Consider the following 21,638-nt stretch of genomic DNA (forward strand, 5'->3'; position numbering starts at 1 on the left):
TATAAAAGTTTTGCTCAGTCCATCCCATGTTTCATGAGCTGAAATAAAAGATCCCAGAAATATTCTATCCACACACAAAACATGTATTTCTCCCAATTTTTTGGCACAAATTTGTTTGGTGCTGTATGTTTTGGTGTGTCGTTGTGAGAGTCTTTACCGCCGTCTCTCTCTCTCCCTGTTACACCACAACCAGCACAGACTGTAATCTGATGGATACAGTTATCTAACTGCAAAGGAGCTTCCCAAACAGCCACCTTGCTGGTATCTCCTGTGTATTTGCATCTTACGCCGCAGGACACGGCCCCTCCCTGCGTTACGCCGCAGGACACGGCCCCTCCCTGCGTTACGCCGCAGGACACGGCCCCTCCCTGCGTTACGCCGCAGGACACGGCCCCCTCCCTGCGTTACGCCGCAGGACACGGCCCCTCCCTGCGTTACGCCGCAGGACACGGCCCCTCCCTGCGTTACGCCGCAGGACACGGCCCCTCCCTGCGTTACGCCGCAGGACACGGCCCCTCCCTGCGTTACGCCGCAGGACACGGCCCCTCCCTGCGTTACGCCGCAGGACACGGCCCCTCCCTGCGTTACGCCGCAGGACACGGCCCCTCCCTGCGTTACGCCGCAGGACACGGCCCTTCCCAGCGTTACGCCGCAGGACACGGCCCTTCCCAGCGTTACGCCGCAGGACACGGCCCTTCCCAGCGTTACGCCGCAGGACACGGCCCTTCCCAGCGTTACGCCGCAGGACACGGCCCTTCCCAGCGTCACGCCGCAGGACACGGCCCTCCCCGCGTCACGCCGCAGGACACGGCCCTCCCCGCGTCACGCCGCAGGACACGGCCCTCCCCGCGTCACGCCGCAGGACACGGCCCTCCCCGCGTCACGCCGCAGGACACGGCCCTCCCCGCGTCACGCCGCAGGACACGGCCCTCCCCGCGTTACGCCGCAGGACACGGCCCTCCCCGCGTTACGCCGCAGCCCTCCCTGCGTTACGCCACAGACAGTGCAACATTAGGCATCAGATTACAGGAGAGAGACCCTTTCCAAAACAGCCACATAACCCTGACATGCTCACCAGACAGACGACTGGAAGGATTACAGTAAGATCACAGAAACCACAAAAATCTCTCACATGCGAACTACTCAAAATATAGTTTTTTACATGAGTAGGCTATTCCAACGCAGACACATTCTTAACTACAACAGGGTTAATATAGCCTAGACCAGCCAAGTAATACCAGAGAACAACTGGACTAGGTTAATGCTCCAAGGACAAAGTTACAGCAGTTTTCTGGAAGAAATAAAGAAAGAAAAAAATAATGGCCGTGTTGCTATGACAACGCCTGTTAATATTCAACTAGGAACAATAAATAACTCTGACTCTTTTGACCCCTGAAGAAGAAAAAACATCCTCCTTCAACACACTGCTAGGCTGCGTCCAATTGACAACCCTTTTGAACAGTGGCTACGGGCCCTGGTTACAATGAATAGGGATGCAGCTTTACTGTAGTGCTTACAGTCTGTCTCTGTGTCTGCGTGTCTGGAGTGTTGGACTGGCTAACAAAGAAAGGCGTTTTCAGTCCAGATCGTGAGCTTGTACTCTGTACTACTGAAACACACAGTGAGGTTGTCAAACACCAGCCTGTTAACTGCCTTAAAACCTACTCCCCCCCCCCCCACTCCATCTACTGCCCTCTCTCTCCCTCCCTCCCTCCCTGCCTCCCCCCCTCTCTCTCCCTCTCTCCCTCTCTCCCTGCCTCCCCCTCTTCCCCCCTCCCCTCTCGCTCCCTCTCCCTCCCTCCCCTCTCCCTGCCTCCCCCTCTTCCCCCCTCCCTCCCTCCCTGTCCCTCCCTCCCCCTCTCCCTCCCTGTCCCTCCCTCCCTCCCTCCCCCCCCTGCCCTCTCCCTCCCTCCCCTCTCTCCCTCTCTCCCGGATCTGCAGTCCCTGTTAACCTGGGTTGTGTTTGCTTAACAAGGTGTGCTTTAGAACACACAGAACCGGTTCCAGCCATCCCACCTCATTCCGCTCACTTCCTCTCTAATCCAGGTTTAGTAAGGCTACAGATCTCATCAACATGTTTTGCATAGCTATAAGTTCGATAGTTTACAGCCGTAGTATTACATTTTACATTTTAGTCATTTAGCAGACGCTCTAATCCAGAGCGACTAACAGTAGTGAATGCATACATTTCATTTAAAAAAAAATCCGTACTGGTCCCCCGTGGGAATCGAACTCACAACCTAAACACCATGCTCTACCAACTGAGCCACACGGTACGGAAGACCGCGGTTAAAACCCAGAGGGACCACCTTCTAAACGAGTCCCTACTAAAAAGAGATCTCTATCCCACGTTAGACACAGCCGACGTCAAGACATGACGACGACACGGACAATCCTTTACACGGAAATCAACCATTTCCTTATATTATCACGATCGTCAAGTCCAACCTATTCACGACGCCAGGACAGCGGAGTCAATCACCACCTTCCGGAGACACCTGAAACCCCACCTCTTTAAGGAATACCTGGGATAGGATAAAGTAATCCTTCTAACCCCCCCCTTAAAAGATTTAGATGCACTTTTGTAAAGTGGTTGTTCCACTGGATATCATAAGGTGAATGCACCAATTTGTAAGTCGCTCTGGATAAGAGCGTCTGCTAAATGACTTAAATGTAAATGTAAAATGTGAATGGACTCTTACCACACTGTTCAATTTGTTAGGCAATACCTCCCGAACAATCTCTCACATACACCCACAGAGACAAAAAACAAACATAGCCAAACACGAAGGCCCTTAAATAGTCACGCCACCTGTTAATAAAACGAGACGTTCCCATGGATACCGTGGAAGTGCAACAGGTGACATACCAGAGAACGTTCAGTCGGACACAGAGGCTGCTCTATCAACCCAACTCTGAACTTTGGGGGTTAAAAAACTATTCCACCTTACGATGAGACTCAGTCATACACTTTTTGTTGTTGTTGTGTGCTCCTAATCAAATGTACACCATGATAACACTGGTGGGTGGGGTTTCTAGTCCAAATGGGACTGAAAGGAGCCTCTGTTCCCGGTTGTCAGGGGAAAACGGAAAAGAGAGTCCGTGACGTGACTTCCGCTTGTGGACGTTTCCAAGGGAGACGGTCCGTCTTAACTCCTCCTCCACCTTTACTGGATTGGTTGAACAGTGCAGAAGAGAACCTCCCTCGCCCGACATGGTTTTGTTGTTGTTCTTGTCAAGGCCAGTACGTAGAGTATCTCGTTTCAGATGTTTCTTTTACGCCTGCTATGTTTTTTGGTAAACAGCCAACCCAAGACCACCTCTGTGCACGAATCACAGAGAGATTCAATTATGGTTTTTATGAGACTGTGATGAATGAGTGTGATATGTTGGAATTCGGGAAAGTATTCAGACCCCTTCTCTTTTTCCCCATATTTTGTAACATTACAGCCTTATTCTAAAATGGATTAGATAAATTAAAAAACTCCTCAATCTACATGCAATACCCCATAACGACAAAGCAAAAACAGGAAATTTGTGTTAATTTATTAAAAAAAATGTAAAACAGAAATACCTTATTTACATAAGTACTCAGCCCCTTTGCAATGAGACTCTAAATTGAGTTCAGGTGCATCCTGTTTCCATTGATCATCCTTCAGATGTTTCTACAACTTGATTGGAGTCCAACTGTGGTAAATTCAATTGATTGGATATTATTTGGAAAGGCACACACCTGTCTATATAAGGTCCCACAGTTGACAGAGCATGTCATAGCAAAAACCAAGCCATGAGGTTGAAGGAATTGTCCGTAGAGCTCTGAGACAGGATTGTGTCAAAAAAAATGTTTTTGTTTTGTCATTATGGGGTATTGTGTGTACATTGATGAAAATTCATTTTAGAATAAGGCTGTAACGTAACAAAACGTCGAAAAAGGTCAAGGTGTACGATACTGTCGCCCGCATCACGTCTGTCCTGAGTGCCAGTATATTTGTGCTGTTTGACAATGACGGCAAAGGAATAGGCAAGAGCACAGACAGATCTGGGACCAGTCTACAGCACTCCTGTGGTAGGACAGAAAGAGCTGGTAAGTCAGCTGGGGGGGTCAATAGTTATGGAAAGGGGTGTGTGACTCACTTGTTCAAGGCTGTCATCCTCCGGCAGCGTCCCAGCGTCTCCATTACGGTTCATAAGGATTTCCATAGTGGCCGCTTTACTCAGCATACTATCTGTCCTACACCAGCGAGAGAGAGAGAGAAAAAACATGGAATTAGTCAAATCCAGAACACAATAACCACAGGCAGATTATGATGATGTCTATGTAAGGCCCGAGATGAGAAAACGACGCGTTTCGATAGACATGCGTTTTTTTCAAGGAGAATGTCTCACTCTCAGCATATGAAACAAGGCATTGTCATTCTGTGTATGTATATAAAAAGGCCACTGACAATGAGACCGGCTGTTCAAGTGGCCAAACATTCATTCAGCTCTATTGGACTACATTAAAAAGGGGTCTGTTAATGCCACGCACGCACGCACACACACACACCAGGGTTTCTGTTAGCTGGTAATCGCCGGCTATTGGCTGTAAAAAATAAAAAATAAATAAAATGTTAAAGTTGATACATAAAATTGATGCCGACCAAATTGACTGGGAGAAAAACAACGGTAGGCAGGTTCTCAGCGTGTCGCCCACCACTTTACAATGTGAGCTGGAGGCTGCATTTTCAAAAAACATACTGAAATGTTTTACTTCATATTATGAGGCATGTCTTACCTTGCTTGAAAATCTGACCTTGGAAAGGAGAAGGCAATTATGTTATGAAAGACGTAGGCAGTGCGCGAGTTTCCAGTTTGGGGGAAGTATAACGTTACAAGTGGTCCTAGCATTTCTACCACTCTTTGCATCAGTTCTGACTTTTTATAATGGGCATTTTTCTATGAACAGTTTCATTTCAATAATAGCGTTTTAGGTTTCTCAAAATCATTGTCACGTGGTTAATCATAAAAATCTTAATTAAAATTATTTAAAAGAAAATGTCTAAGTTAAAATTCAACTAAATGCGAGATGCACCAGCTTATGCCATTTGGACACATTCATAAAACATGATGATTAATGGCTAGAAGTGCCTAAATGAGGACTCAGATGGCCAATGCAGCCGTTGGCCAATAACTTCTATTGTCAACTAATTAAAATGCAAAGCAGACAACTAAAAATAAATAAAAAATAAACAGAAAATATCCGGATAAATTCTGGTTCTTTCAAATCACGTTCATCTCTCTACTCCGCCTGTCTGCCTCCCTTTTCTATTGGTCTATTTTTGACTTGAGCTATCACTAGTGAAGTGCAATATTGTATCAAATCAATCAAGTGGATCCATGAAGATGTCTCTAGAGAAAAACTAGCCTGTTTCCAGATGCTCAGACTTTCCTGCTCCAGTGAGCTTGGCACAGACAGCCGGGTTTTCTTTGCAAGGGGAAAAGTATTTTATGAAGCGTTTCCACTGGATATCAGATGATATTTTACTCTTTTCACATCGAGGCTTGGTGATTATCAAGGGGGAGATTGTTGGAAAGATTTTTTTCAAAATAGCCTAATAGTTCCTCACAGTAGGTCTATGATTCCCAACGCATACAGCGGGCCAGGCGGGCTACTTCTATTCATACAGCGGGCCAGGCGGGCTACTTCTATTCGTGCAGCGGGCCAGGCGGGCTACTTCTATTCGTGCAGCGGGCCAGGCGGGCTACTTCTATTCGTGCAGCGGGCCAGGCGGGCTACTTCTATTCGTGCAGCGGGCCAGGCGGGCTACTTCTATTCGTGCAGCGGGCCAGGCGGGCTACTTCTATTCGTGCAGCGGGCCAGGCGGGCTACTTCTATTCGTGCAGCGGGCCAGGCGGGCTACTTCTATTCGTGCAGCGGGCCAGGCGGGCTACTTCTATTCGTGCAGCGGGCCAGGCGGGCTACTTCTATTCGTGCAGCGGGCCAGGCGGGCTACTTCTATTCGTGCAGCGGGCCAGGCGGGCTACTTCTATTCGTGCAGCGGGCCAGGCGGGCTACTTCTATTCGTGCAGCGGGCCAGGCGGGCTACTTCTATTCGTACAGCGGGCCAGGCGGGCTACTTCTATGCATGCAGCGGGCCAGGCAGGCTACTTCTATGCGCGCAGCGGGCCAGGTAGGCTACTTCTATGCGCGCAGCGGGCCAGGTAGGCTACTTCTATGCGCGCAGCGGGCCAGGTAGGCTACTTCTATGCATGCAGCGGGCCAGGTAGGCTACTTCTATGCATGCAGCGGGCCAGGTAGGCTACTTCTATGCGCGCAGCGGGCCAGGTATGCTACTTCTATGCGCGCAGCGGGCCAGGTAGGCTACTTCTATGCATGCAGCGGGCCAGGTAGGCTACTTCTATGCATGCAGCGGGCCAGGTAGGCTACTTCTATGCGCGCAGCGGGCCAGGTAGACTACTTCTATGCGCGCAGCGGGCCAGGTAGGCTACTTCTATGCGCGCAGCGGGCCAGGTAGGCTACTTCTGATGCGCAGCGGGCCAGGTAGGCTACTTCTATGCGCGCAGCGGGCCAGGTAGGCTACTTCTATGCGCGCAGCGGGCCAGGTAGGCTACTTCTATGCATGCAGCGGGCCAGGTAGGCTACTTCTATGCGCGCAGCGGGCCAGGTAGGCTACTTCTATGCATGCAGCGGGCCAGGTAGGCTACTTCTATGCGTGCTCAGGCTTGTGCTCTCTCTCCCTCTCAACATGAACAAGACAGAAACCAGACCTATGCTTGTTTCTCACACGGAGCACTAAACAACTCGTAAATTATGGTTATGAAATAAACCCAAACTTTCTTTCCCCTCACAAGTGTATTAGGTTGTGAACTCTACAAACAATGTTGCCACTGCGAGAATGAGAACTAGTAAATGACTGTAGGCCTAATTAGTAATACCAAATGTATGTAAACAAATGACGCAGATTAACGGTACATTTACTACTGGTGACATATGTAAACGGGGAACTGATCAAAATAAAAAATAAAAAGTCAAACAATGCACATGAAACAATGAATGTGGAAGAATTGGCTGAGCCCAGGCATTGTGGAGAGCTGAGCCCAGGCATTGTGGAGAGCTGAGCCCAGGCATTGTGGAGAGCTGAGCCCAGGCATTGTGGAGAGCTGAGCCCAGGCATTGTGGAGAGAGACGTGACTATAGCCTATATCTTCGCCACACACCCCTCCCCTTTGTTCACATCGTCTTCACATATTTTAGATGTTTTTCCACTGGACAGCCGCAACTCAAATCAACTAGGCCTTTTGCCACCGCTCACCGACAACGAAGGACTTCCTTCCTCTTTCTCCTGTTCTATTGGTTTACATATCAACTTCCTTCCTCTTTCTCCTGTTCTATTGGTTTACATATCAACTTCCTTCCTCTTTCTCCTGTTCTATTGGTTTACATATCAACTTCCTTCCTCTTTCTCCTGTTCTATTGGTTTACATATCAACTTCCTTCCTCTTTCTCCTGTTCTATTGGTTTACATATCAACTTCCTTCCTCTTTCTCCTGTTCTATTGGTTTACATATCAACTTCCTTCCTCTTTCTCCTGTTCTATTGGTTTACATATCAACTTCCTTCCTCTTTCTCCTGTTCTAGTGGTTTACATATCAACTTCCTTCCTCTTTCTCCTGTTCTATTGGTTTACATATCAACTTCCTTCCTCTTTCTCCTGTTCTAGTGGTTTACATATCAACTTCCTTCCTCTTTCTCCTGTTCTATTGGTTTACATATCAACTTCCTTCCTCTTTCTCCTGTTCTATTGGTTTACATATCAACTTTCTTCTTCCGTTGTCCAGAAGACAAAATGGACAATTCATATTAGCAACTCTTCCTAGTTGTTGCATCTTTAGATTCACCCTTGTTTCTAAAAATGACTATTCCCCCCACATCTCTGTCATATACTCTGGCGTTAGGTGTTTAAAATGGGTGTTGTTTTCCCCTTTTCTCCCCACGAATAACAGTTTGGTAAATGTTTGGAAATGAAGTGTTACTGGCTGCTTTATTACAGGAGTTGAACGTTCTGTTAAGGTGAATTAGCGTCATCTAAAATGTGACGCCTGTCATTCTGAACACCGTAGGCGGACGACCCCTAACGGGTCACACACCCCAATGCATATGTGTCTGGTAAATTAATAAAAAATGTCCCGGTCATGTTGTCCGCCGCCACATTTTCCTAACAGAAACGCTGACCCACTCAGCACACACACACACACACACACACACACACACACACACACACACACACACACACACACACACACACACACACCACTCAGCAGACGTAGACACACACACGCCACTCAGAACACACACACACACGCCACTCAGAACACACACACACACGCCACTCAGAACACACACACACACACACACCACTCAGAACACACACACACACACCACTCAGAACACACACACACACACCACTCAGAACACACACACACACACAAACCACTCAGAACACACACACACACACACACACACACACCACTCAGAACACACACACACACCACTCAGAACACACACACACACACACACCACTCAGAACACACACTCACCACATTTAATTAGCCTACTGAGAACATACGCATAACTCAGCCAACACTAATTAATTCTCTATTACTGAACGCTGATGAGATGAAGTGGTATGTAGACCACAATGGAGAGGAGTGTGTGTGTGTGTGTGTGTGTGTGTGTGTGTGTGTGTGTGTGTGTGTGTGTGTGTGTGTTGTTTGCTCAGGTTAATAAGGGTGAGGAGGTTAGAGGACAAACTGAAAGTTTATCAGGGTGGTCGGGACATTTTGTCAGCCGGCGATTTAAATAACTGGTCAGTCTCACTGTAATTGACCGCTAATTAACATAAAGACATTTAGTTTCTCCTGTCTTACACACAGCCTACAATCCACTAACGCTGAACTTTGGAACATCTACATATTTCAAAAGTCTAATAAATCTATTTAATATAACCTACAGCTTCACAAATCCATTATTTATTTTAGACAGGTCTAAAGAAACATGATATAAAGAAAATGTAGTCTATTTCAGAAGAACAGAATAGGATGCTCCGAGTTGTCCTTAGGTCCTGATCTGGCTATGTTATTTGTCACCTGTGCCGAATACAACAGGTGTAAACCTTACAGTGAAATGCTTACTTACAAGCCCTTAAACAACAATGCTTTAACTTTTTTAGGATGGGGGCAGCATTCGTAATTTTGGATGAAAAGCGTGCCCAAAGTAAACTGCCTGCTACTCAGGCCCAGAAGCTAGGATATGCATATTATTAGTATATTTCAATAGAAAACACTCTAAAGTTTCCAAAATGGTTAAAATAATGTCTTTGTATAACAGAACTGCAATGGCAGGCGAAAACCTGAGGAAAATCCATCCAGGAAGTGCTATTATTTTGAAATGGGTGTTTTTCCATTGAAAACCTATCCACCATATAAATGGTTATGGCACAGATTGCGTTCCCTATGGCTTCCACTAGCTGTGAACAGTCTTTAGACATTGTTTCAGGCCTTTACTCTGAAAAATGAGGGAGAATGAGCAGTTTCAATGAGAGGCCAGTGGAAAGTCCCCAACCTGTTTGGTGCGCAATCCCGAGAATGTGCCTTTCGTTGTTTTTCTTTTATATTGACGACGCTATTGTCCGGTTGAAATATTATCAATTATTTAGGCTAAAAACAACCTGAGGATTGATTATAAACATCAATTGACATGTTTCTACAAACTTTAAGGATACTATTTGGAATTTTCGTCTGTCCGTTGTGACCGCATTTGAGCCATTGGATTACTGAACAAAACGCGCCAACAAAATTGAGGTTTTTGGATATAAAGAGGGACTTTATCGAACAAAACAAACATTTATTGTGTAACCGGGAGTCTTGTGAGTGTAATCATACGAAGATCAAAGGTAAGTGATACATTTTATTGCTATTTCTGACTTTCGTGACTAATCTACTTGGCTGCTAACTGCTTGTAATGTTTTGTCTGCTGAGCGCTGTTCTCAGATAATCACATGGTTTGCTTTCGCCGTAAAGCCTTTTTGAAATCTGACACGGCGGCTGGATTAACAAGTTAAGCTTTATTTTTATGTATTGCACTTGTGATTTCATGAAAGTTAAATATTTATAGTAATTTAATTTGAATTTGTCGCTCTGCAATTTCACCGTAAGTTGTCGAGGTAGGACGCTAGTGTCGGCAGCAGTAAAATAACAAGAGCGGCTATATACAAGGTATTACGGTACAGAGTTAATGTGGAGGCTATATACAGGGGGTACCGGTACAGAGTCAATGTGGAGGCTATATACAGGGTGTTACGGTACAGAGTCAATGTGGAGGCTATATACAGGGGGTACCGGTACAGAGTCAATGTGCGGGGGCACCGGTCAGTTGAGGTAATATGTACATGTACAGTAGGTAGAGTTAAAGTGACTAATGCATAGATAATAAACAGAGAGTAGCAGCATCGTAAAAGAGGGGTCTGGGTAGACCAGATTTGCTTAGAATTCCCGTGGCATTAATTATATTATTTAATAGTAAGAATAATACAATTGAACATAGCTGAATAAAATAGAAAGGATATTTTCTTTCCCCAAAACAATTTGAGGGAGTGCGCACATGCGGCGGCTATTCTGTCTTGAGCAGTTAACAAAGAAACCGGTCCATCTATATATGCTTCATTTAGAATAATTAATGTAACTTTAGTTGTGATACAAACGTTGGGGGGGGCGATATGTTTTGGATTTATAATATACTCTACGGCCGCATAAATGGGACGAATGACGATTTGAAGAAAAATAAAAAAAAAAGTTATGTAAGGGAAGCATTATGCTGTTTCTTGATCACACTTCATCAGTCTCTCTCATTCACAATTTGACAAGCACTTGATAATATTCTCAGGCAGCATTTTCTATTTAATCTGACCTTTAGCCTACTAATATGCGTGGAAACATTTTTATTTTTATTTATTTAGAACGGCCCAGAAACATTTTTTAAAATACATCCATAGCCTGCAAATAGTGAATGGAGTTTACCTGCCGTTACTGTTTTAATATGCAGGTGGGCTACACCGGTTGGAAAGCGGATAAATGTGTTTAATTTTTAACAATTTAGCAATAAATCTAGGAGGAGGAAGTCTGGAATCCACTTTAAATAGTGGACAGTCAAAACTCTGTTTTCACACAATGCCGGGACTTATAAGAAGACGTTTCACTAGGCTCTGTAGGCTATGGTCTCTCCAGACACACCAGGGGTTCTGAGACTATAGGCTACATTTAGAGTTATTGGGACACTTTAGTTGTAATACAAACTTTAGCAAAACATATCGGCTTCTGGGCTAGGCTACGTGATGCTCGCGACTATGATTTGAAAAGGAGTCGCAAACAAAAAAGGCACGAACGGTTTCTTGTCTCAGACTGCAAACGCTGGGCATCATTCACAAGTCATAATACATCATGCACAAGTGATAATATTGGCAACAATTAGACTGTTCTCTATACTTTATTAAATAATGTGTGAAAGTAGGACTTTTTTTGTCTGTAATAAAGCCCTTTTGTGAGGAAAAACTAATTCTGATTGGCTGGGCCTGGCTCCCAAGTGTGTGGGCCTATGCCCTCCCAGGCCCACCCATGGCTGCACCCCGGGCCCAGTCATGTGAAATCTCCCGTTAGAATGTATCACATTCTTTGTTGGGGGGATAATCTAATCTTCCTGCTGCTCTATAACAACAATGCTCAATTGCGCTCCTACAGTAGCAAAAGCGCTTGCTAGCAGTGTTTCTGTACTTTACACTGTACATGTGGTGGCAGAGTTTGCAAAACATATGCCCCCCCATTGAATACAAATCGGGTATCATTATGCCAGGTAGGCCTTCTTTGCTGTCAACACTTAAATTGAGAAGTTAGTTTGGGGAAAGCCTTTACTGTTTTGGCATTCATTGAATTTGATCAGTTTTCGATTATAAAAACAGATAGATAAAAATGATTGCATGAAAAACCCCACACAGAAACCTATTTAAAAAAACAGCAAGAAAAATGGATTTGGCCAAATTGACTGTTGAAAATCTAACAAAATAACACCCTTCTTTAGATTGGAAGGAAAAACTAAAGCCTTTGATTGTTTGCACAATGTTAATATGATATTGCCAAGTTAAAATGCTATGTGTGTATGAAGGGTAGATCATTATAGGACACTGGCTCCTTGCTCAGCCCGCAAATTAAAGATAAAATGATCCACTATGTCTGTCTCTCTACTGGCTGTGTCGGGCAGGACACCAAGCTCCCTTGACATTACCAGTAATGTTACCAGGGGGGCCCCGTTCAGTAAGCTACCGGTAATGTTACCATGGTAACATTCAGTAGACTACCGGTAATGTTACCATGGTTACGTTCAGTAGGCTACCGGTAATGCTACCATGGTTACATTCAGTAGACTACCGGTAATGTTACCAGGGGGGCCCCGTTCAGTAAGCTACCGGTAATGTTACCATGGTAACATTCAGTAGACTACCAGTAATGTTACCATGGTAACATTCAGTAGGCTACCGGTAATGCTACCATGGTTACATTCAGTAGACTACCGGTAATGTTACCATGGTTACATTCAGTAGACTACCGGTAATGTTACCATGGTTACATTCAGTAGACTACCGGTAATGTTACCATGGTTACATTCAGTAGACTACCGGTAATGTTACCATGGTTACGTTCAGTAGACTACCGGTAATGTTACCATGGTTACGTTCAGTAGACTACCAGTAATGTTACCATGGTTACGTTCAGTAGACTACCAGTAATGTTACCATGGTTACATTCAGTAGACTACCAGTAATGTTACCATGGTTACATTCAGTAGACTACCGGTAATGTTACCATGGTTACGTTCAGTAGACTACCAGTAATGTTACCATGGTTACATTCAGTAGACTACCAGTAATGTTACCATGGTAACATTCAGTAGACTACCGGTAATGTTACCATGGTTACGTTCAGTAGACTACCAGTAATGTTACCATGGTTACATTCAGTAGACTACCAGTAATGTTACCATGGTAACATTCAGTAGACTACCGGTAATATTACCATGGTAACATTCAGTAGACTACCGGTAATGTTACCATGGTAACATTCAGTAGACTACTGGTAATGTTACCATGGTTACGTTCAGTAGACTACCGGTAATGTTACCATGGTTACATTCAGTAGACTACCAGTAATGTTACCATGGTAACATTCAGTAGACTACCGGTAATATTACCATGGTAACATTCAGTAGACTACCGGTAATGTTACCATGGTAACATTCAGTAGACTACCAGTAATGTTACCATGGTTACGTTCAGTAGACTACCAGTAATGTTACCATGGTTACGTTCAGTTGAGTTGAAAAACATTCTTGAATGTTGCAGATAGTATATTTCTAAATGTTAATTAAGGAATCATTAAAATATGTAAAAAGTTCCAAAACGTTGAGTCCAGATGAACGCGCTAGAGTTAGCTAATGAGGTAACGTGACTGCTAATGAGGTAACGTGACTGAACAAGGTGTAGCTTAAAAACAAATGGTTAACGGTCCGGTCTGCAAGTAGCCTAGTTTTAGAACGGCCCCCTTGCGATATGCTTTATGAATGGAAAAATGCGGCTTGCAAGATAGAAAGCAAAAAATAAAAAAAAACACAAAAAAAAAATAAACGTTTGTCTTTTGAACGGTAGCCTAAGGGCTAGAATCAAGACATTTTCTCTGAGGAAAGAGCTACATTGGACCTGTATATGAAATGGGAGGGTTGAGGGAGACAGTGTAGGCCTAGGGCGGGAACCAACCCCCTGGCCTGGACACTAATTACATAGCCTGGTTTATGACTCCACTGATGGCTTAAAAGAAAGAAAAGACCAAGCACTCAGACTGTAGTCAGTTCAGCCAGTGGACAGATCGAGGAGTGGCTGTTTTTCTTATTTAGTCATTGCTTCATTGCCGTCGGTTGGTTAGTTGGTTGCAGCCTGTGTGGTCATTTTTAGTTGGATGAAATAGGCCAAATAGGGTTATTACGCATTATAATGTAAGGACACAAAAAGACACAGTGATGTATTCACTGTAGCAGACAGACAGACGCAGGCAGACAGGCAGGCAGGCAGGCAGACAGACAGACAGACAGACAGACAGACAGACAGACAGACAGACAGACAGACAGACAGACAGACAGACAGACAGACAGACAGACAGACAGGGAGGCAGGCAGGCAGGCAGGGAGGCAGGGAGGCAGGCAGACAGACAGACAGGCAGGCAGGCAGGCAGGGAGGCAGACAGACAGGCAGGCAGACAGGCAGGCAGGGAGGCAGACAGGCAGACAGACGCAGACAGACGCAGACAGACGCAGACAGACAGGCAGGCAGGGAGCTGCTGGTAAAAAGAGCAACGTGGCGATATGGCCATGAGCCAAACACTGATCCAGGCCAGGGGTGCATTCATTAGTACCACACTGTTGCAAAACATTTGCTTTTGTTTTGGTTTCTAGTGAATACCACCCCAGGCCTGCCTGACGACATGTCTAATAGAATCATTTTAAAAAAACGAACAGAACCTTTTCTGATCTTTTCAAACGACCCGACAAAAAGTCCTACTTAGTGTGGAATAAAAATCGACAGAAACAATTAGGCAATACAAAAGGAGACACGGAGAGAGAGAGAGAGAGAGAGAGAGAGATTGGGGGGGGGGGGAAAGAGAGGGGAGGGAGACACAGAGCGAGAGAGAAGAGTGGCTCTCTTACAGAAAACAGAAGATAGCCTAGTTGTCCCCTTTTCAGCAAGGCTGTTTCTGTCCCGTCACTATGACAACCGCGAGGAACACTCCATGTCTCAGGAGGACTAATGTGCAGCTGATAAACAATCTCAATAATAAAAACACTCGTTATTCCACTGTGCATGAGATTACCATCAATGGTGGGACAGAAAAAAACGATTGAATAGCCAAGTCCTACTCTTTAACGGACAGGGCTGGTGTATGTAGATATACGGTTTGAGCTTTAAAAAATGTTTTATTTTAAAAAGAGGCAATCTGCAGTTGTTACTGACTTCAGATCAGTTTGTATTTAACGAGGCAATCTATTTTTGGACTTATAAATTAATGATATGTAAACATTGATTGTTGAAGAATATAACTTATAAATGTCTCAGGAGTTTAGTTCAACTGTCATTTACCATCAGAACCCAAAATATAAACTTTTACTGTAAACCAATTTTTTTTTTAAACAATATATAGCCTCAAAACATGGTTAAAACTACACAATTTGAGATCATGGTTGGTCAGTCCTTGAATCCATAGCGCCGTCTATGAATTTGAGAGTGGTTACATTTCTTCAGCCCCGTCGCTCAGCTTTTATACACGAAACGGGCATGGAGAACGCTTTGTTGTTATCGTTTCAACTGCCGACTGGCCACTTTTAAGAAAACCACTTGTGATTAAGAGAGACGAGATAGGTTACACCTAGGCATCATTGTAGTGAATCGCAAGAAAAAAACGGAACAATCAAAATCATTTGTCATTGGTCGCTACAGGTAACTGCCAAAATAAAGGAAACACCAACACAGTGTTTTAATAGGGCGTTGGGGCCACCACGAGCCACCAGAACAGCTTCAATGTGTCTTGGAATACATTCTACAAGAGTCTGGAACTCTATTGGAGGGATGTGACACCGTTCTTCCACGAGAAATTCCATCATTTGGTGTTTTGTTGACGGAAAACAGAGTCTTGGGTTCCGCTACAGAATCTCCCATTACTGTTCAGTTGGGTTGAGATCTGGTGACTGACTCTTTCAAAATCACAGATCAATTCTTCTAGCCATGGTAGCTAAAATAATGAGCAACTGGGCTTTTTTTTAAATATATATATAACCCTAAGCATGATGGGATTTTAACTGCTTAATTAACTCAGGAACTACACCTGTGTGGAAGCACCTGCTTTCAATATACTTTATCATTTACTTAAGGGTTTTGTTTATTTTGGCAGTTACCTGTAGTTAGTAATGCAGTCGTACAGGGCCCCACATTAACGCTTGTCCTCCTCTGGAACAAGTAAACAAAAAAAAAAAAGGTTTTAAAAATAGTACGACAACAAGAAGAGATTTAATTTGTCTGAATGGATAAGTCACCACTGCCTAGTGGAGGAATTTAGGAAATGGTTGAAGGGAATGCTGGGAGATTTGGCGTCACCTTTGACCTTTTTAAACGTGTTGGCTGGAGTTTTACTGTTCTCTATTGCCATGGTAGGAGAGTTGTGACAGGTCGAGTGGGACTCTGGCAAATAGTATATATTAAATCACAATTTCAATCAATTACTCTGATCAGAATTGGATCAGAAAGACCAACATTGGAATAATATTAAGATGTATTTGTCATGTAGATAAATAAGCCTCCATGTCATAGTGTAGGTGATATACACAATGGTTACATCCTCCATGTCAAAGTGTAGGTGATATACACAATGGTTACATCCTACATGTCATAGTGTAGGTGATATACACAATGGTTACATCCTACATGTCATAGTGTAGGTGATATACACAATGGTTACATCCTACATGTCATAGTGTAGGTGATAGCTGACATAAGGGAGGCGCCAGAAATATGTAACCAAACTTTAATGAGACTTTTAATTACATAAATCTAGGTTAAAAATGCCAGACATGTTTGACGAATATAAGGAAGGATGATTAACATTCACGTCTGAAGGCTTTGATTCTGTCAACGAGGCACGGTTTGATCAAATGGTCACACGACGGGAGAGTGAAGGGCCAGCGTCTGTTACGCAACGCACATCACTCACCATATAACCGTTTACAACCTGGACGTTTTATGTCATTTTTAAAGAAGCAATGTCTTACCTTCTTTCAAAGTAGCCTAGCCTAGCCTAGCCAACATAGATTCATAGGTATGTTGATGGAATCATTCTATAAAACACTTAATATAACATTGAAACTGTCACATCAAACCACTGGCATGTGCGGTGTGTTTTTGACAACAGTGTTTTCCCGCTAATTACATTTTGGAACATTTACGAATAGCCACCGGCCATGTGAAAGAAATAACAAAAATGACTTTAACATTTTAAGCTAAACGGTCTGATCTGTTGCATCAGACTCATTAGAGCCCCACGGTGTCAAAATACCCATAAAACCTATTTCAGTCAAACAGGGAAATAGTTCCAATAGTTTTTCCTCTGGTGTAAAATGTTGATAACCATGTAAATCGCTCTAGGACAAGGTGACTTTCATCAATATATTTGACCAGTATAATCAATGCAATGACCAGTAGAAACTGCAGTCATTTTCATTATTCTTAGCAATGATTTAGGAATCCTTGTGAGTTTGTATTAGCTAGGTTGCTACTTGTTGTTCGCCTATTGAAATTGAACTTCAGTTCATGAAAATAAATAGCTAGCCAGCTACTTAACCCAGTTACCCAAAGCTAACGTTATAAAAGAGCCAGCGAGCTTCATTTGGCTAGTGAGGCTCGACCGGACCGGGTTATGTGTTGTGAAGCTAGCCACAATAAGGATTAGGCACAATAATGGAATTTGCAGTTTGCCTTCAAAAGAAAAGTGTCATTGACAGTGATGCAAATGAATAAAAATATAATTATACCATACCTTTATTTTGAAGGCTAACCACATAGTCCAGTATTGTGGCCTATCCTTATTGTGTCTAGCTTCACATAGATGGGTCTGACCACCATTAATCAAATAAGAACTGTCTTATAAATTAGGGCTATTTTAGATGATGACACCTAGCTAGATAGTTAGCTAGCTAACTATATAGCTACTGAAACAGATTGTCGTTTTGTTATGTTTTTGGGGAAGAACATTGTTTGCATCCATGAGCTAGCTAGCTTTTTTTTATGACTAGCACTGTAGGTGCGCGAGACAACTTTACCAGCATCATAACATACGTGTCGATGAATCGTTGTGACATATGAAATACGAGTGATGTAATAACTATGGAAAAAATGTGACGTACAGTCATATTCAGGTCCTGATTGGTCAACAAGCTTATTTGACACGTCAAATAGTGTTATTTGACGTGTATATTTTTTGACACGCCTATTGCCATTTTTTTTATACATAACTCTAAGCATGATGGGATTTTAACTGCTTAATTCCATAGCAAAGACCCAAACGGCATTCCATAGCAAAGACCCAAACGGCATTCCATAGCAAAGACCCAAACGGCATTCCATAGCAAAGACCCAAACGGCATTCCATAGCAAAGACCCAAACGGCATTCCATAGCAGAGACCCAAACGGCATTCCATAGCAGAGACCCAAACGGCATTCCATAGCAGAGACCCAAACGGCATTCCATAGCAGAGACCCAAACGGCATTCCATAGCAAAGACCCAAACGGCATTCCATAGCAAAGACCCAAACGGCATTCCATAGCAAAGACCCAAACGGCATTCCATAGCAGAGACCCAAACGGCATTCCATAGCAAAGACCCAAACGGCATTCCATAGCAGAGACCCAAACGGCATTCCATAGCAGAGACCCAAACGGCATTCCATAGCAAAGACCCAAACGGCATTCCATAGCAAAGACCCAAACGGCATTCCATAGCAGAGACCCAAACGGCATTCCATAGCAAAGACCCAAACGGCATTCCATAGCAAAGACCCAAACGGCATTCCATAGCAGAGACCCAAACGGCATTCCATAGCAGAGACCCAAACGGCATTCCATAGCAAAGACCCAAAAGGCATTCCATAGCAGAGACCCAAACGGCATTCCATAGCATAGACCCAAACGGCATTCCATAGCAGAGACCCAAACGGCATTCCATAGCAGAGACCCAAACGGCATTCCATAGCAGAGACCCAAACGGCATTCCATAGCAAAGACCCAAACGGCATTCCATAGCAAAGACCCAAACGGCATTCCATAGCAAAGACCCAAACGGCATTCCATAGCAGAGACCCAAACGGCATTCCATAGCAAAGACCCAAACGGCATTCCATAGCAGAGACCCAAACGGCATTCCATAGCAAAGACCCAAACGGCATTCCATAGCAAAGACCCAAACGGCATTCCATAGCAGAGACCCAAACGGCATTCCATAGCAAAGACCCAAACGGCATTCCATAGCAAAGACCCAAACGGCATTCCATAGCAAAGACCCAAACGGCATTACATAGCAGAGACCCAAACGGCATTCCATAGGGATCCTGGTTGAGAATGAAACGACTGAACAAATGAACAACGAAACCGTACAGGAAGTGAAAGAAATAGTTTTTGATTATGTTTTACTGGCAATGGGGACCTACGTAAAAGCCAACAAAATAACGCTTTGGTCAGTGTGGTGTGTGTGTGTGTAACCTTTATTTAACTAGGCAAGAACAAATTCTTATTTACAATGGACGGCCTGCCCCAGACGACATTGGGCCAATTGGGCGCCGCCCTATGGGACTCGCGCCGCCCTATGGGACTCGCGCCGCCCTATGGGACTCGCGCCGCCCTATGGGACTCGCGCCGCCCTATGGGACTCGCGCCGCCCTATGGGACTCGCGCCGCCCTATGGGACTCGCGCCGCCCTATGGGACTCCCAATCATGGCTGGATGTGATATCACCGCTGTGATACAGCCTGGAATGGAACCAGGGTGTCTGTAGTGACGCCTCTAGCACTGAGATGTAGTGCCTTAGACCGCTGCGTCCATGCGAGTGTGTTAACTATTTAACTGTACTAGAATGCTTAAAAAGGCCGCTAACATTTTAAACATCGGTATTGGGGAAAATATCGATGTCGGACAAAAATGTCATATCAGTACATCACAAGTTAATATTTATGTTCAGTATCTATGGTTCAGTTCAGCACAAAGTTCAAGTTCATTTATATTGGATATTTGGTTCTCTCGTCAGTAGCTATTGAACCAAGTATGCCATGACAATAAAAATGGTATTCTGAATCAGGGGAGGATGGAGAACAATCAACACATTGAGTGTGAACTTAGTATTTGGGTTTCAATATTTAAAAAAAAATCTAATTCACAGACAAAAAGTGTTTATTGTTCTCCAACCTCCCCTGATTCATTGTAAACGCATGCTTGGTTCAATAGCTATTGACGACAGAACCGAATATCCGTAATGAAACTAACTTTACCTTGGTGCTGAACCAAACCACATACCTACTGGCCCTCTAAAAAGTCGGGTAAACAAAACTTTCCTGTGGATATTTCGTCTCAAATTTCGAACAGCTAAAGAACTAACCACATCAACAACCTGTAGAGTAATTGTAAATGTAATTTATTCAACATTATGGCTTGTAATGATCATTTAGGTCCCGTGTGGTTCAGTTGGTAGAGCATGGTGTTTGCAACGCCAGGGTTGTGGGTTCGATTCCCACGGGGGACCAGTACGGAGAAGAAAAAAAATGTATGAAATGTATGCATTCACTACTGTAAGTCGCTCTGGATAAGAGCATCTGCTAAATTACAAAAAATTTTAATTTACACGATTTTGCAGCCATTCGTTTCAGGCTGCATATACTAATGAATTGCGTTTTTGCGCCTGATTAAATCAGTCCAAACTGGCAGCAGCAGACAGACAGGTGCAGCGCAGGTGAATTTCAACAGGTAACGTTTGCAGCGGTGACATGCAGACTACGGACTGGGCGATTCTAGCGTATTACCGGAAAAATAAAAGCTTTCTACAAGTTCTTTAGCTAGCTATAAAAGCTAATGTTATAAAATGTCTAAGGAAATGAGTTAGCTACCAAAAGACAGCTGACATCTCGAAAAATGAACTTGCGTCGTAGGCTATAACGTCGTTGAAGTCAATGAATAACCAAGGTCCGGTTTTGGAAACAGGTCGGTAAAACGGCCTGGATAACTACAATTAGCTACCCAGCTAACGTTACCTAACCTAGATCAGCATCTATACACAGTTGTCTTGACAAACCAGCTAACTAGCTACTTTTCAAATGTGTCCCCCCCAAAAAAACAGAGGTTGTAATGGTTCTTTACCTGTTGGAGCTTTTGTCTTGAATGAGCTATTCAGGCAAGCTAGCTATCTGGCTAACGTCGGTGTTTTCCACTTCATACACGACTTCCGTCGATATACCGTATCGGTTCAGTCGTGGAAAAATGACACGATCAGAATGAATTTCATAAACCGATGACAGATTCGTCTGGTTTTTTTCAGTGTTGTCTTAATGACATGGCTGATGACTCTCCGGCGTGTTGTTTGTAACAGAGATCCCAGCCCCGCTTTTTCCCAGGCTAGGAATGCCTCCCGGAAATGACGACATTTCAGCACCTTTTTTCTTCTGGACAGCGTGGTGCGCGTTCACGGACTACTATGTGCGTGACACTTTGATTATTCTGTGAATTGAACAGCTAGAGGGGGGGGGGGGGGGCACTGCAGTTCGTGTTTTTGAGAGAACTGGGACTATAATACATCTAATTCAGTCAAACGAGAGGAGATGACTGATTGTTGGCTACAGTATACAGAGACAGAAAAACAAAGAAACAAGCACACAACAGAGACACTTTAGACAGGCAGCCTAATTCGGATCTTTAAATTTTTGTTTTTTATTACTAATCAGATCAGCTCTGAAAA

General features: G+C 44.0%; 1 protein-coding gene across 10 annotated transcripts in view; it reads right to left on the bottom strand.

Annotated features, from left to right (window-relative positions):
- The window catches only part of arfip2b (ADP-ribosylation factor interacting protein 2b), a 59,553-nt gene extending 38,231 nt beyond the window's left edge, over nt 1–21,322 (bottom strand). For 6 of the 10 annotated variants that reach the window (XM_014129789.2, XM_014129787.2, XM_014129788.2 and 3 more), the window contains exons 1-2: nt 21,044–21,322; nt 4,135–4,231 (exon numbers count right to left, since the gene is read on the bottom strand). In XM_014129789.2, the coding sequence (XP_013985264.1) occupies nt 4,135–4,221 (87 nt within the window). In that variant the 5' untranslated portion in view covers nt 4,222–4,231; nt 21,044–21,322. Of the gene's footprint in view, nt 1–4,134; nt 4,232–16,045; nt 16,098–21,043 lie in introns of all 10 variants that reach the window. The other 4 variants (XM_045690240.1, XM_045690239.1, XM_045690238.1 and 1 more) reach the window with 2 other exon arrangements.
- Nucleotides 21,323–21,638: the final 316 nt, after the last annotated feature.

Source organism: Salmo salar, chromosome ssa11 (assembly GCF_905237065.1).
Source record: "Salmo salar chromosome ssa11, Ssal_v3.1, whole genome shotgun sequence".
Lineage (NCBI taxonomy): Eukaryota > Metazoa > Chordata > Actinopteri > Salmoniformes > Salmonidae > Salmo > Salmo salar.